The following is a 14096-nucleotide window of genomic DNA, read 5'->3' as shown; positions in this document are numbered from 1 at the left end:
GGAGGCTGTCTCAGTACCACCTTTGCCCCCATGTGTCTGGAGTGGCCTTCAGATCTCCCTGAGCAAGTTTTGTAGGTGCTGAGGAGTGTGCAGGCTGGGTGCAGGCTTCTCTGAGCAACTCTCAGCGGTGACATGAGGACCATACCTCCTGGTAAGGTTGGTGTAAGACACAAATGAGTAAACCACATTTTCAAAGCTTAATCACTGCCTGGATCAGTCACTGAATCACTGGTGTATGGTATTCATTTTTGAAAAATGGAGGTAGAGTCTTGGTTGGTTACAAAGAAAAGAAAAAACAAAATAGAATCTCAAAAGAGAAAGGGAAAGTAATGACCCATCAGAACTTTGGCTCATTTCTTTGACCATGAGTGAAAGCATTGATGGCACCTAGTCCCAGGTGTCTAGCAGTTAATAATGTAGAGAACATTATTACCTACCATATCTCACTTTGATTGGGACATTGTGGGAGAAGCTGCAAAGATTGTTACTACTTCACAGAATTTCAGTGTGACAAATATTGACTGATCACTCATGTTGGGCCAGCACAATAAAGAACAGGAAAATCATAGGACACAGATATCCTATAGCCACATTATGAATCACTCCAACTTGTATGTCTGCACTTTTTGCACATTTGAAACTTGGGAGGTACTCTGGGATTTGGGCCCTTCTATTGCCCCATTCCAAGAATGGCCATTGTCGCTTAGTGACAAAGACTTTAAGTCTCTGCTTGCTTTTCCCTGAAGATGATGAGACCTCTAACCTATGTTTTATGTTCCTAACCATTTTCTAACCATCAGCAGCTTGACTGAACAAATAGAAGTTCTTCTTTATTACATCTTTAAAGGGCCTAAGGGCAAGCACAATAGCTAATAAACTTGCTGGTAATCAGTGTACAAAAAAGAACTCTACAGTTTGCTGGGCAGAATTTAACCTCCTTTGTTCAGTTCAGAAAGCCACTCCTGTTAGTATGAATTAGAATAGACTTGACTGATATATTCTACATGTGATAAAGGCTAGAGTTCAGTAAGTAATAATAATGGTGATGATACCATCTTTATTGTGCCAGACACCGCACCGTGTTAAGGGCTCTCTGTATAGGTATGTGAGCCAATAATGTAGAGCAAATACAAGTAAAATGGTTACCATGCGAGCCTGCTTTCTGAAACATCTCTTGATGTGACAGGAAGTTCCAAACCTCACACCATGTTTTTTTCTGACTGCTTAACTCAATTTCCTGGGCAAACTCTGTACTGCCTCTTCCTCACTCATCCCCATGACCCTTTCACAGGACTCAGCCCAATAGGGACCCCATGAAGATCCATCAAGCCATTTGATTCTGTGCACCTCAACTCAAATGATTCTTCCTGCCTGTGCTGTTTCTAGGAGATGGAGCCAATGATGTCAGCATGATCCAGGTGGCAGATGTGGGTGTGGGAATCTCGGGCCAGGAGGGCATGCAGGTAAAGACCAATCAGGACTGTCCTATGTGTCCAAGTGGCCCACTGACATACCTTGCTATGAACTTTGTCAAGTAAGCTAAAGGGTTGGCCTTTAATAAAACATGATGGTTGTAAGCCAGTAGTAGATGATAAGGTGGAAGATGGCTAGTCCTTCATGTTTATGAAGCAGTAAAAACTTTGCCTATGTCTATAAGTATATTTTTGTGAAATAAGTGGAACAGAGTAAGGCAAGGTGAGTCATCACCGCTGTGGCTATTTATGGCTCATCCTTGGAGGGCATGTTTTGCTGTTCCTTAACATTAGAGATAACCATTTGAAAAAATGAATCTGCTGTAGGACAGTTGGAACCTGGTATCATTATAAAAATTGAAAGTAGCCATCTTGACTCACATGAAAATTAGTCTCTGCCTTTTTCATTTGTCACTATGTTGGTTCTCAACATGTGATTTTTATGTTGAACAACTGAGTTAATTAAAAATAACTTTCTTCTGGATGTAGTATCACAACAATTTCCAACATTTGATTAACTTTGAATCATGACATTTTTTTTTAACTTGGTGGAGACTTTAGAGAACAATCTATCGTGTTTTCTTCTCCTAAAAATCCAGATGTTGGTCACCATTTAGTCATTGGTTGATTCATTCATTGATGCAATCAGTAATTATTCATTGAACACTTAATATGTGCCAGGTCTGTGCAGAACTCCTTAATTTCCTTACCTGAAATGCAAATAATAGTAAGTTGGAAAGTCCTGAGCTAGAAACATAGTAGTTCCCTCTTGGCCCAATCTCAGCACATGCCTTACTCTCCTGCTCTCATCTGACCTCAGTCACTGTGCTATGTTACTTGTGTGGTTTTAATTCTTCCATGAAACTAAAAATGCAGCCCAGGGTTGGTTCCATCCCTGCCTTTTAGTGCTGTGTGCCCAGGGGAAGAGGTTAGGGTGGTGAATTGATAAACATAATCATAATAGTTGGTTCATTTTGATGTTTTCATTATCGCCGCCATTGCATCGGTTTTCTATAGTGAAAAGCTGACCAGGGCAGTGCCCATAAATAGTATATGCAAGAGAAATACACTAAGTAAATACATTTTGTGTGAAATATGGTCAGGTTTTTGGATGGGGAAGAGACTGAGCTGCCACCACTACTCACTTCCTCAAGGCAGGGGCCAGAGAGATCCATGACTGAAATCATGTGAGAAGTGATGGGAACAGCCAAGCCATAGGGCACATACTGAGACAAAGCTTTGAGTGGGCATAACTTCCAGGTAGGATGTTGCTGGACACTTTTGCATTTATTTAAAGCCACACTTCTTATTAAGGATGCATTAAGTAAGATGACAATAAGTCCTGATACCTTTTCTTACTGTTCTAAGTGCTCAGGTTCCCAGGGAATATTTACCCGCTTTCACTTTAGTCCAGTAAGTAAAGGTGAGCCCTTTGGAAGATAGACTTTGTGGGATGATGTGGTAACAGTGACACTAGGAATCTGAGCAGATTGAGAATGAGTGAGAGTGTTTGGAGCTTCCCAGATTAGCCAACTGGGCATTTGTCTGGCCCAGTTACTTTAATTGTATAGAGCATGATGGGAGAAGCTATCCCAATTGGACAAAGGAGATCCTGCATCTCCAAGAAGCTTGGTCTTCATGGGGTCATCTAGTTCCCCATGTTTATTGATCACTTCATGGGGCCAAGCACTGACTCAGAACTCAGAATTCAGGGTGATCACAACCTCTACTATCCTGGCTCTCATGGGATGTCCAGAAAAAAGCTGGGAAGACAGATACATATTTTAAATGTTCACAAATAGTCACAATTGTAATAAATGCCATCAAAGAGAAACACTAGTTTCTGCATGGAGGATCTAACCTAGCTGGGATCCACCTTGACAGAGGGACAAACAGTGGGTTTGGGGCCTAAATTTGGAGGCAGGAAGGAGTGTCAGAAGTCTGGAGAGGAATACACAAAGCCCTCCAAACCCCAGTGATGACAGAAAGAGGTATAGAAACAGTATTTGCTTTGAAATCCTTAACTTTTGATTCAGAAAGCAGACATTCTAAGGCTTCTCACTTTTCTGTCATGTATAATTACATTATTCTGATCCACAGAAGACCACATCAAGTGTGATCTACTATTTTCTAGGAGTTATTTGACTATAGGGAAATAAATGAAGCAGACTGACATTTTTGTATAGAACAATCCTTCAAAGATAAGCAGAAATCTATCTTTTCCTGATATTTTATTTAACTCTTTTTTCCCACATAGAAAAATGCATTATATGGTGGGGTCTAAGCTATTCTGGGTACAAAAGATATAATTTTGATGGCATTTGTCTGGCCCAGTTTAATTGTATAGAGCATGATGCTGAGTGAAGTGAGAGGAAGCTTCCACCCCCAGTCATCTTTCCTGTCCATGGAGGAAACCTGCTTTCCCCCACTGTCTTCTGGGTGGAGTGGACACCCATTGCCCTTTAGCGGCTTTCTGGGACTGGATTATGTGAAGGCCTGCAGAGCCATAGGCTTGGCCTTGCTTATCACCTGTGGCTCCTGAGGAGAAGGACCCAAAACATACCTATCCGGATGGTCAACTGCCAGGATGCATACAAAAGGGGCAGCTTTGGTTCATCTCTGGGTTGAGATCCTAATATGAATAAAACATCAGAGAGTGGAGAATAGCAGAGAAGCTGTGTACATCTCTGGGCTTTTGTTTTTGTTTTTTGCTTGTTAAAAAAAGCATGGGAAAACAAAAACTTGTAAAAATCAATTACATATATTTTAAATCTTAAATGACTTCTATAAAGTGATATCCCTGAACTAGAGTGCTTGTTGAGATTGATTTTTTTTTTTAACTGAAGGAGATAATAAGGGAAATCCTGGTAAAGTGAGCCTTGGCCAGTCACATGTACATTTGTGTTTGAAACTGGATTTCTCCATGCATGTTTGCCTTGTATTTGAGGAAGATATGACAGACCTTAGGTGGAATAAGGTGTCAACAATAACAGGGACTTCTCTCCCTTTCAAGGCAGTGATGGCCAGTGACTTTGCAGTGCCGAGATTCCGATACCTTGAGAGACTCTTAATTGTTCATGGACATTGGTGCTATTCCCGACTTGCCAACATGGTGCTGTACTTCTTCTACAAAAATACAGTAGGTATTTGACACTTCTGGTTTCTAGAGTTTTTGAATTCAAAAAGCCTTAGCTGAGATTTATTGGACCATCACCTGAATGTGGCCCACTGGCCATCCCAAGGCTTCCTGTCGGTTCCATCCTCCTCAGCCTTTGTGAACTTCCCCCAGGCCTGGCCTGGGCTTGCACCCTATAGGCTCAGGAGTCTAACTCACAGGCACATGAGGGTAACTGCACCTGTAAGGGGGTAAGCTGTGGAAACAGGTGGATCAAACAAGAATGTCCACTTGTTTGCACAAGGTCACACAGCTAGTGAGTAGTCAAGGCAGCATTTAACCCCAGTTCATCTGGCTCCCAACTCTTAACCACTCTGTTAATGTGTTTCTCAGGAGCAGACTGCTGAGGTGTCCACAGACAGGAGTCCTCTGATCATTGCTCACTCTAGAGCAGTCAGGAAATCCAGTGACAAGTAGGAGTGTATTGGCAGTCCTGGAATCAGAATGACAGGACTTAGTCATGCTGTGATTCCAATATTGAACAGCCTCTGTTAAAACATACCCACACTGGGCCAGTGTGCCAGTCCCCTAGTCAGAATGCAAGCTTAGGGCCCGAGGAACAGGGCCACCAGCAGGGTCTTGCCACACTGTCTTCTGTGCTGGCAGGGCAGACATGCCCCCTTCTGGCCAGCTCAGTCTGTAGTTGACGCTCCAGTTGGGTCATACCCAGGCTGGCTGATGACAGTCCTCTCTCCAGAGGCTCTAATCCAGGGCCTTTCTCCATTTCATGTTGATCCTAATGTTTAATTCTTAGTTCTTTTATTACTATGACCTTGGCAGACAAGCGTCTTTCTCCATAGCCCTCCAGAATGGATGCATGGCCATTTCTGAACCCTGCCCTTCTTGTAGGTGAGGGATAGACATTTTGCTAAGAAGTTGCTGAGTGGGTATGTGTTGCTCTTGTCTCTAATAGCTTGTGGCTGAATGTATAAACAGACAAAATAAACTCTTGGTGTAAGTGATCTTTCAGGGTAGTCCCACAAATCTATCACATTGGATACCACAATTCCAATGTCAAGGTCATCCTGTACTCTTCTGAAAAAGAATAAAATACACAATAAATGAAAAGATATATTTCTTATTTCTTTCCCATTAATTCCACTTAAAAATCATACTAAGTCTAAACTGCCACAGGTATGCCTCTTGTTCTTGTTTGTTCTGGAGATTTAGACCTACCTATCTTTCCCAACCCTCTTGCCCCCTCACCCTCATCCATTTTCAAAATGTCTTCTAGCAAAATGAATACAGATACTCAGGACCAGTCAGGGCATGTCTGATTGGTAGGTTGGGTCCTGGAAATTAATTCAGATTAGGTTCTGCCTAGGATTCTGTCCAAGGAAGTCTGTGCCATGCTAGCATTGCATCCCCAGAGCTGAGGTCTCCATGCATATAGTTGCAAATTTAGAGGTTCTCAGTTCCCAAAGAGGTGAATGGGTGCTTGAGTACAGATGAGTGGGGCTGGGCAGATGGAACCCTAGCTCTCTTTCTGTCATTAATTACTTATGCAATCTTGAGCAAGTTTTTTTGCTTCCTAGGGATTTTTCTGATTGTTTTCTAAAAGCAAAATATGAGAGTTGAGGTCTATTCTCTGTAATTCCTCATGAAAATTTCGCAGACTGAGGGGAAGAAATTCAACATTTTAGTTGCAAATGAGTGCCAGAGTGGCTACCTGAATGAGCACAGCCTCCTGCCTGCCGTAATGAATCTGTCCTCCTGGAGGGAATGAAAGAAGGAGGGGGTACTTGTCTTTATTCCACATAAGATGCAGGGCCTCTGTTAACAAGCACTTAATCTAGTTGAGAAGTGCAAGGAAAATCACCCTGCCTCCCAAAGTGAGAAAGTCATTAGTTTTAGGAGAGAAGGAAAGTTTCCATAGCAACAGTAGTTTGGGAAGAAGTCTTTTTGGTACTACAGGGGAAAAAAAGTCTCAATTATTTAAGTACTTTTCCTCCTCTTTCTCCTGACTCCAGTTGCTCATTGATGACTCAGTAGGCTGAGCCTATGGGGGTGGGTGAAAGTCAACAGTCGGAGTGAGAATGGAAGAAAGTCAATGAAAAATCCAAGTTTGTTAGTTTTCAGTGTGGAAGGGAAAAGTTGCATTAGGTCATAGACTGAAACAAGACTTGGAGAAAACGTGTCATTTTTTTCTGATCTTCAGAGCAAGCCATTTTCAGGTCCAGGAACCAAAGCTCAGAGAAGGTAAGTGACTGAGTCAAGGTCAGAAAGAGACAGTGACAGCTCCAGAACTAAAACCCAGGCCATTACCTGTGGTCCCCAGCAGAGAATGTTCTTCCACCATGTTCTGTCCTGGGAGTGTCCATACCCTCCAGGCCCAGACCCACAAGTGGCTGAACAAGTTGGGTTTATTACTCATACAATGACCATAGTTAAGTCATTTAACATGCTGGACTTGAGTTTCCTTTTCTCTAAATGGTGTAAACACGCTGGCCCTGCTTGAGGCTAAGGAAATAACTGTACTGCAAACTGTACAAACCATAAGTGAGTACCTATAGTACTCACAAGGAGCTCTTGTGAGTACTTTAAATGCATAAGTTCATTAATCCTTACAACAACCCATAGCTAAGTACCATTGGGATGCCCATTTCATGGACAAGGACACTGAAGCAGAAAGGGGTTAAATGATCTGTGCCAAATTGATAAGTGTACAACTTATAAGTGTAAATGCTTTGCCATCACTAAACTGCCATGCTCTCATGTAAATACACTCAACCCACTGATGTTCAGTGATAGTGGGAAGAGATCCACCCAACTTCTACTGAGCATGGACTTGAAGAGGCTGTTCAAGCTCCCTGGTCTTCACTTTACTATTCGGCAAAGTGGGGGGTAGCTGTAAGAACCAGTGATAATAACTACAGCTCACCTGCCAGCAGAGTGCCTGGTGGATATCAGGACTTGGTCAAGACACCAATGTTGGTAGCATTACCGACTTCTGCCATGTTCCTGTGTGTCCTCTTTGCCATGGGAATCAATGATTTCCCACTGTTCTTCATCAGAAAATGTTTGTGACTAAAGACAGCGGCAAGATCTGGGATGTAACACAAGTAGGTTTAGTTTACTATCACAGAGGAGAGGTGCTAGGGAAGAAGCTGCAATGGGTGAAGAACACAGCTGACCCTTTTGAAATGTGAGCAACCCTAGACCCTGCTGGACCTTTATGAGGAATTCTTCTACTCAGCTGGACTTTATCTCGGCTGGCCTTAGGAACAAGATATAAGGAATTTGTCCTGTGGAGTTAAGGGACTGTCAGGAAAGGCCTAACCAGCACTTTCATAAGTGCTCAGTAAATGCTTGTTCCATCCAATCTGCATTTCTCACAGGCTGGTACCAGTGTCCTCTCTCCATGGGCTCTGCTTGGGAATTCTCATCTCCCATTGCTGGTCCTTCATACTCAAAGAAATGAGGAGGGAGAGACAGAGCAACAATGTTACGGCTATCTTTGGAGGAAATTGTTGTCAATAAGTTTAATCTTGTTAGTCAAATTTTGCAAAACTCTTAGATCCCTTGGATGAGAATCTGCAGGGACAGCTAAGAATTGCTTATCCCCATTCTTCCTTTCTTGATTTCAGATGTTTGTGGGCCTCCTGTTTTGGTTCCAGTTTTACTGTGGCTTCTCTGCATCTGCTATGATTGACCAGTGGTATCTGATCTTCTTTAATCTGCTCTTCTCGTCACTTCCCCAGCTTGTGACTGGGGTGCTGGACAAGGATGTGCCAGCTGACGTGCTGCTGACTGAACCACAGCTCTACAAGAGTGGTCAGAACATGGAGGTAAGGGACCCATCCTGTACCCGCTTCCTATCTTGGCCCTCCCACTCTCCATGTTCACCTTACAGAAAGTGCAAGTCTTCACACCTCCCTTTAACTCACCCTGGGAGAAATTGTTAAAATTGTGGAAAATGACCAGTGGGATGAAAAAATGGATTCTATCTACTTGATTGTGCCGTACATTAAGTAGAGTGAAGTTATTGGTTGGAGTGACAGTATACTGGTGTATGCATATGTCCAAACCCATCAAGATGTATATATTAAATGTGTTTTGTGTATCAATTTACCTCAATAAAGCTAAAAAAAAAAAAAAAAAAAAAAAAAAGAGGGAGCTTTAAAGAAAAAGTAGAGTGAGGTGAAAACTGTCTCTACACCAAGAATCTCCAGGAACTCAAGGAAAATCCACTTGGAGTTGAAGTCAGGGCCAGGTGGCTGACTCCTGAGCAGGGATTTTTCTTTTTTTTTTTTTTTAATCTTTTTTTTTTTAACATTTATTTATCTTTGAGAGAGACAACACAAGCAGGGGAGGGGCAGAGGGAGAGGGAGACACAGAATCTGAAGCAGGCTCCAGGCTCTGAGCTGTCAGCACAGAGCCCAATGAGCTGTCAGCACAGAGCCCAATGCAGGGCTCAAACCCACAAACCATGACATTGTGACCTAAGGCGAAGTCAGACACTTAACCCACTGAACCAGCCAGATGCCCCAGAGCCGGGATTTTTCTAAAACAACCTCCTATCCCCCGTCCACAGTGTGATTTATTTTGAATGGGACTTAACCAGAAGATAAACCCATGGAGAAAACATTGAGAGAATAAGTGAGTTCAAACAGATATAAATACATGTTTACATCAATACACCACATAGATTGACTGCTAATTACCAGCTAGTCCTCCCAGCATTTAAAGCCCTCTAAAATTATAGAAAGAACCTAAATGTCCATCAACTGACAAATGGATAAAGACGATGTGGTTTATATATACAATGGAATACTACTTGGCAATGAGAAAGAATGAAATCTGGCCATTTGTAGCAATGTGGATGCAACTGGATAGTGTTATGCTAAGTGAAATAAGTCAGGCAGAGAAAGACAGATACCATATGTTTTCATTCATATGTGGGTCCTGAGAAACTCAACCAGGGGGAAGGGGAAGGGGGGGAAAAAGTTACAGAAAGGGAAGGAGGCAAACCATAAGAGACTCTTAAATATTGAGAACAAACTGAGGGTTGATGGGGGTTTGGGGGGAAGGGAAGGTGGGTGATGGGCATTGAGGAGGTCACCTGTTGGGATGAGCACTGGGTGTTGTATGGAAACCAATTTGACAATAAATTTCATATAAAAATAAATAACTCAGGCCCTCTAAGTGCTTCTCTTTGCTAGTTGGAATCATCATATGTATGCATATGTATCCTCCCTATCTCTTACAACTACAACAGTCTCTAATTTAGAATTTGTTTACTTTTGAGTTGACTCCCCTGATCACCCTCATTGACACTGAGTTCCCTCTTAGGCAGTTGTGGGGGTGGGGAGGGGGAGAGGGGGTTGGGCTGCAGGGTAGGAGCTACTGAGGGTCTGGCCAATGAGGAGGGCCTTTGCTAGTTGCCTGTCAGTGGAGAAATTCCTGTGCTCAGCTGGGCCTCTTATCCTCAGCTCAGCCTCAGCTGAGGCTGGCCTAGGGAACCAGACACAGGGAGTTTGTCCTGTGGAACTAGGGAACTGAAGGAAGGGCCTAGCCAGCACTTTCTTAACTGCTCAGTAAATGCTCATTCAGTCCAATCTACATTCCCTGCAGGCCAGTACCAGCCCCAGTTGCTCAGGAACTCAGAGTCCAGTACACATTTTGTTCCCCAGTTAAGGAAAGCTTGATCAGTCCACATCAAGGTCATTTTTGCCCTCAGTGTACAGCTTTTTTTATTTAATTTTTTTAAATGTTTGTTTATTTTTGAGAGAGAAAGAGAGAGACAGCACCAGCAGGGGAGGGGCAGAGAGAGAGGGAGACACAGACTCTAAAGCAGGCTCCAGGCTCTCAGAGCCTGACATGGGGCTCAAACTCACGAACCATGAGATCATGACCTGAGCCGAAGTTGGACGCTTAACTGACTGAGCCACCCAGGTGCCCCAGTGTACAGCTTTTTTATTTTAACATTAAATACATCCATGATATAATTTTAAAAGACACTTTTAAGAAACATTCTAAGAGACCCACCAACAAAGGGTGCAAAACCCTGACAAAGTAGGAGTAGAAGGACTCAAGTTGGAGCAAGACGTCCAGAATTTGAGCTGCTGTGTCTACCCTAGGAAAATGCTCCCCATAGGCTTTAGAAAATGGTTTTATCTGTCTGTTGTTGGCCTAGAACTACTGTAGCTGGTCTTGTATACAGATGCTTTCAGTGATTGACTCAGTTGGATGCCTCTGCAGATGTTTGCGTTGTGTTTTTTCCTCAGCCCTCTGGGACCTCAAGCACCAAAAGTCCTGAATTAGCAAATTGCCCTAGGGTGATATCTATAGGCCCTGTAGCTACTGGAAAACATCATTTGAAGAGATGTACACTTCCCTGTAATCTGTGCTTGTTTTTGTGTCTCAGGAATATCGGCCACATACCTTCTGGTTAAACATGGCTGATGCTGCCTTCCAGAGCCTGGTTTGCTTTTTCATTCCTTACCTGGTAAGTTGACACCTGGCAGCCTTTCTTATCAGCTTCATCCAGTGACCCACAGACACAGGACACTGCTGTCTTTCAGGCCTACTATGACTCAGACACAGATGTGTTTACCTGGGGGACCCCCATAACAGCAATCGCGCTGTTCACCTTCCTCTTGCACCTTGGTATTGAAACCAAGACCTGGGTAAGTGCTGTGGACATGATCCCAAAGGGTGCTGATGCTGCGGGCCCCACACTCCCAGGCAGATTCCATGACATCTAGAAGGTTTCTGAGCAGACAGGTTACTACAAAGCTAGCCTCACTGTGGAGAAGGAAAACAAATATGTGGGCCTGCCATGTGTATGGAGCCCCTGGTATGGGAACTGCTGCATCCTGACACAAACACTTCACCTGGGCAGCATTAAGCTCCTTCCTGCCCTCTCTCCCCTCCTCCTCTACCTCATGTCCCACCCCCTTTCCCCCCTCTCCTTTCATTCATATCCCTGACTTCCATCTCCCTGTGTCCCAGCTGGTCCATAGATGCTGAAGGCAGCCTCATCAAGGCCTCCTGGCTGTCTGTGCCAAAGACCTGTGTTTTTGCTAAACCCTTAGAACATCTACCCGCTCACAGTTGACCAGTGCATTTTTATTGAAATAAAAGTCCTGTCTTTCTCTTTTCCCTTTAGACCTGGCTCAACTGGATAGCTTGTGGCTTCAGTATCCTTTTATTTTTCACTGTGGCTTTGATTTACAATGCTTCTTGTGCAACGTGTTATCCTCCATCCAATCCTTATTGGACTATGCAAACATTACTGGGCGACCCCGTATTTTACTTGACTTGTCTCATAGCACCTGTTGCTGCATTGCTTCCCAGGTGGGTATAAGGGACAGTGTCCCTCAAGTCCTAAGTGAGCTCTATAGCATTCTCAGGCTTTATATATCTCAGAATATATAAACATTCTCAGTGCTTTTACATTGTGCAAGTCTCAGAGAACTCAAAAGCTCTATCCACGGATAACTGCTTTTTATATGCTCTTTCCAGATTGTTTTTCAAAGCCATGCAGGGGAGCCTTTTCCCCACCCAACTTCAGCTGGGGCGCCAGATGGCCAAGAGGTCCCCCAAGAAACTCATTGCTCCCAAAGAGACCTTTGCTCAGGGACACCTCCCAGGAGAACCCAGAACTGAATCGTCTGAACAGAGGAGAATCAGTACCTCTGGATCTCTCTCCCGGGACTGCATCTCACAGGCATCTTGGCATATGCAGCGGCTAGCCTGCTCCCCAGAAGCTCGTGGGGAGCCCAATGTGGTTGACATGAATGTGCCTTTAAGGGAGGACATTCTGCTAGAAGGACTGAGCAGTCAGTCCCCGGGGTCCTCCATGCCAAGGGAGGCTATCCTGGAAGGGTATCCTGGGGACTCCAAGATGAAACCCACCAGCACCAGCAGGGCAGCCTCCCTGTCGTCCATTTTCAACCTGCCCAACTTCAGCTCATTCAACTGGATTTCCCCCCTCTCGCTGGTCAATGGGCTAGGAAGTGTCTTACAGTTCTCTCGAAGTAGTTTACAGATGGACAAGAGGGACAGTGAATTTTTGCCTAACCCACCTCAGCCAGACCAGGATCTGTGTGGCTTAAATGGGCAGACCACCAACTATTTCTAGGAGCATCTTCCAGGGACCACAGCTGATGGCAGTAGCAGTGAAAACCTTGAAATGGCCTCTTTTTATATAACTTAGATGTTAATATTATTTATGTTTATTATTTTGCACAGAAGAGTTCTAGTGAGATGTATTTTATGTTTCCAAGGCTAACACAGGAAATGAAAGGTACCAGAAAGAAAATTTATTTTTTAAAAGTTCTAAGTAGAATATGTTGAAAAGGAAAATAAGAGATTTAACATATATAAAAATTTAAAGAAAAGAAACACTTGAAAAGTGTGTTTAGATTTATTTTTTCATCTCATTTTATAAGAAAATGCAATATGATTGAATTTCTTCAACATGCATGACCTTGGTTTTCCCCACTTGAAAATGTGTGTGTGAGCTCAGTGAATCCCAGGTGGGTATGGCTAGTAGTGAGGGGAGATGATGGGACAAGAATGCAGCTTCTCTGTCTTTGTCCTTGTTCCTTTGCCCTGCCTCCACCAACCTGGGAGAGCTGGGCTCTGCTTCACCCAAAAAAAGGAAAGAAAGAATTCATGCGTGGAGTTCATCCTAACATTGAAGTCTACTCAGGCATTCTGTAAAGATCACTTTATAGGTATTGTAGGTATTACAGTCCCTATGTAGGGTTTTGCCTGTCAAAATCATAACAAGCAATAAAAACTTTCACTTTGCAAAGAGAATATGTCCTGTTGCCACTGTCGTGTGAAGTTATGAATATGTGACCTAACAACATGTTCTAAGTACCACAGGACACTTTTAGACACCATGCAGGATACAGCAGGGTGTCATGAAAGCTGCACACTGTAACACTAGGTTTACATCATGGCTCCCTGCACCAGGCTATCAGCACCTACCAGATCCTTCCTTCCAAGAGACTAGGCTTTTTAAGTGTGTATCTTTAGGCATTTATCTTACAAGTCATTATTTCTCTTACTCTAAACAGTGGGAAAAGGAGGAAAAAAATTTTAAATATCCAAGACCATTAATGATATATCATTTCCTCTTCAGAGACTTCTCTTTGCACTTTGCCATCAGTTGTGAGTCAGTTGCTCTGTTCAGCCTAGGGATGTGAAGTGAGCATCATGTGACCCTTGCTTAGGTGTCTTGTGGCTGGGTGTCCCTAAGAACAGCAAGGTACAAAAAGTGTGGAGGATCTCCGGAGCAAGCAGTTCCTGAGCACAGCATACCAGGAAGAATGGCTGGTTATCCATTGTGTGTGGCTCATTGAACAAGATAGAAGATGCACCCCATCTAGTTATATAGAAAGAAAAGGCAGGGTTCGATGTCTACAAGGCCAGAGACACATTGGGCTTTAGGACCATTGAACTCAGCACCTCAGACCTGGGGCTTTACACCATTC

The 14096-nt window shown here is 43.4% G+C and overlaps 1 protein-coding gene across 3 annotated transcripts in view; it reads left to right on the top strand.

Annotated features, from left to right (window-relative positions):
- ATP10A (ATPase phospholipid transporting 10A (putative)) overlaps nucleotides 1–13416 on the top strand; it is a 177614-nt gene extending 164198 nt beyond the window's left edge. For 2 of the 3 annotated variants that reach the window (XM_060617913.3, XM_060617911.3), the window contains 7 exons: nucleotides 1387–1463; nucleotides 4486–4611; nucleotides 8235–8435; nucleotides 11015–11095; nucleotides 11172–11276; nucleotides 11759–11946; nucleotides 12115–13416. In XM_060617913.3, the coding sequence (XP_060473896.3) occupies nucleotides 1387–1463; nucleotides 4486–4611; nucleotides 8235–8435; nucleotides 11015–11095; nucleotides 11172–11276; nucleotides 11759–11946; nucleotides 12115–12733 (1397 nt within the window). In that variant the 3' untranslated portion in view covers nucleotides 12734–13416. The remainder of the gene's footprint in view (nucleotides 1–1386; nucleotides 1464–4485; nucleotides 4612–8234; nucleotides 8436–11014; nucleotides 11096–11171; nucleotides 11277–11758; nucleotides 11947–12114) is intronic. The other variant, XM_060617912.3, reaches the window with a different exon arrangement.
- Nucleotides 13417–14096: the final 680 nt, after the last annotated feature.

Source organism: Panthera onca, chromosome B3 (assembly GCF_046562875.1).
Source record: "Panthera onca isolate mPanOnc1 chromosome B3, mPanOnc1 haplotype 2, whole genome shotgun sequence".
Lineage (NCBI taxonomy): Eukaryota > Metazoa > Chordata > Mammalia > Carnivora > Felidae > Panthera > Panthera onca.
The sequence above is the reverse complement of the archived record's forward strand: the minus strand, read 5'-3'. Positions and strand labels throughout refer to the sequence as shown.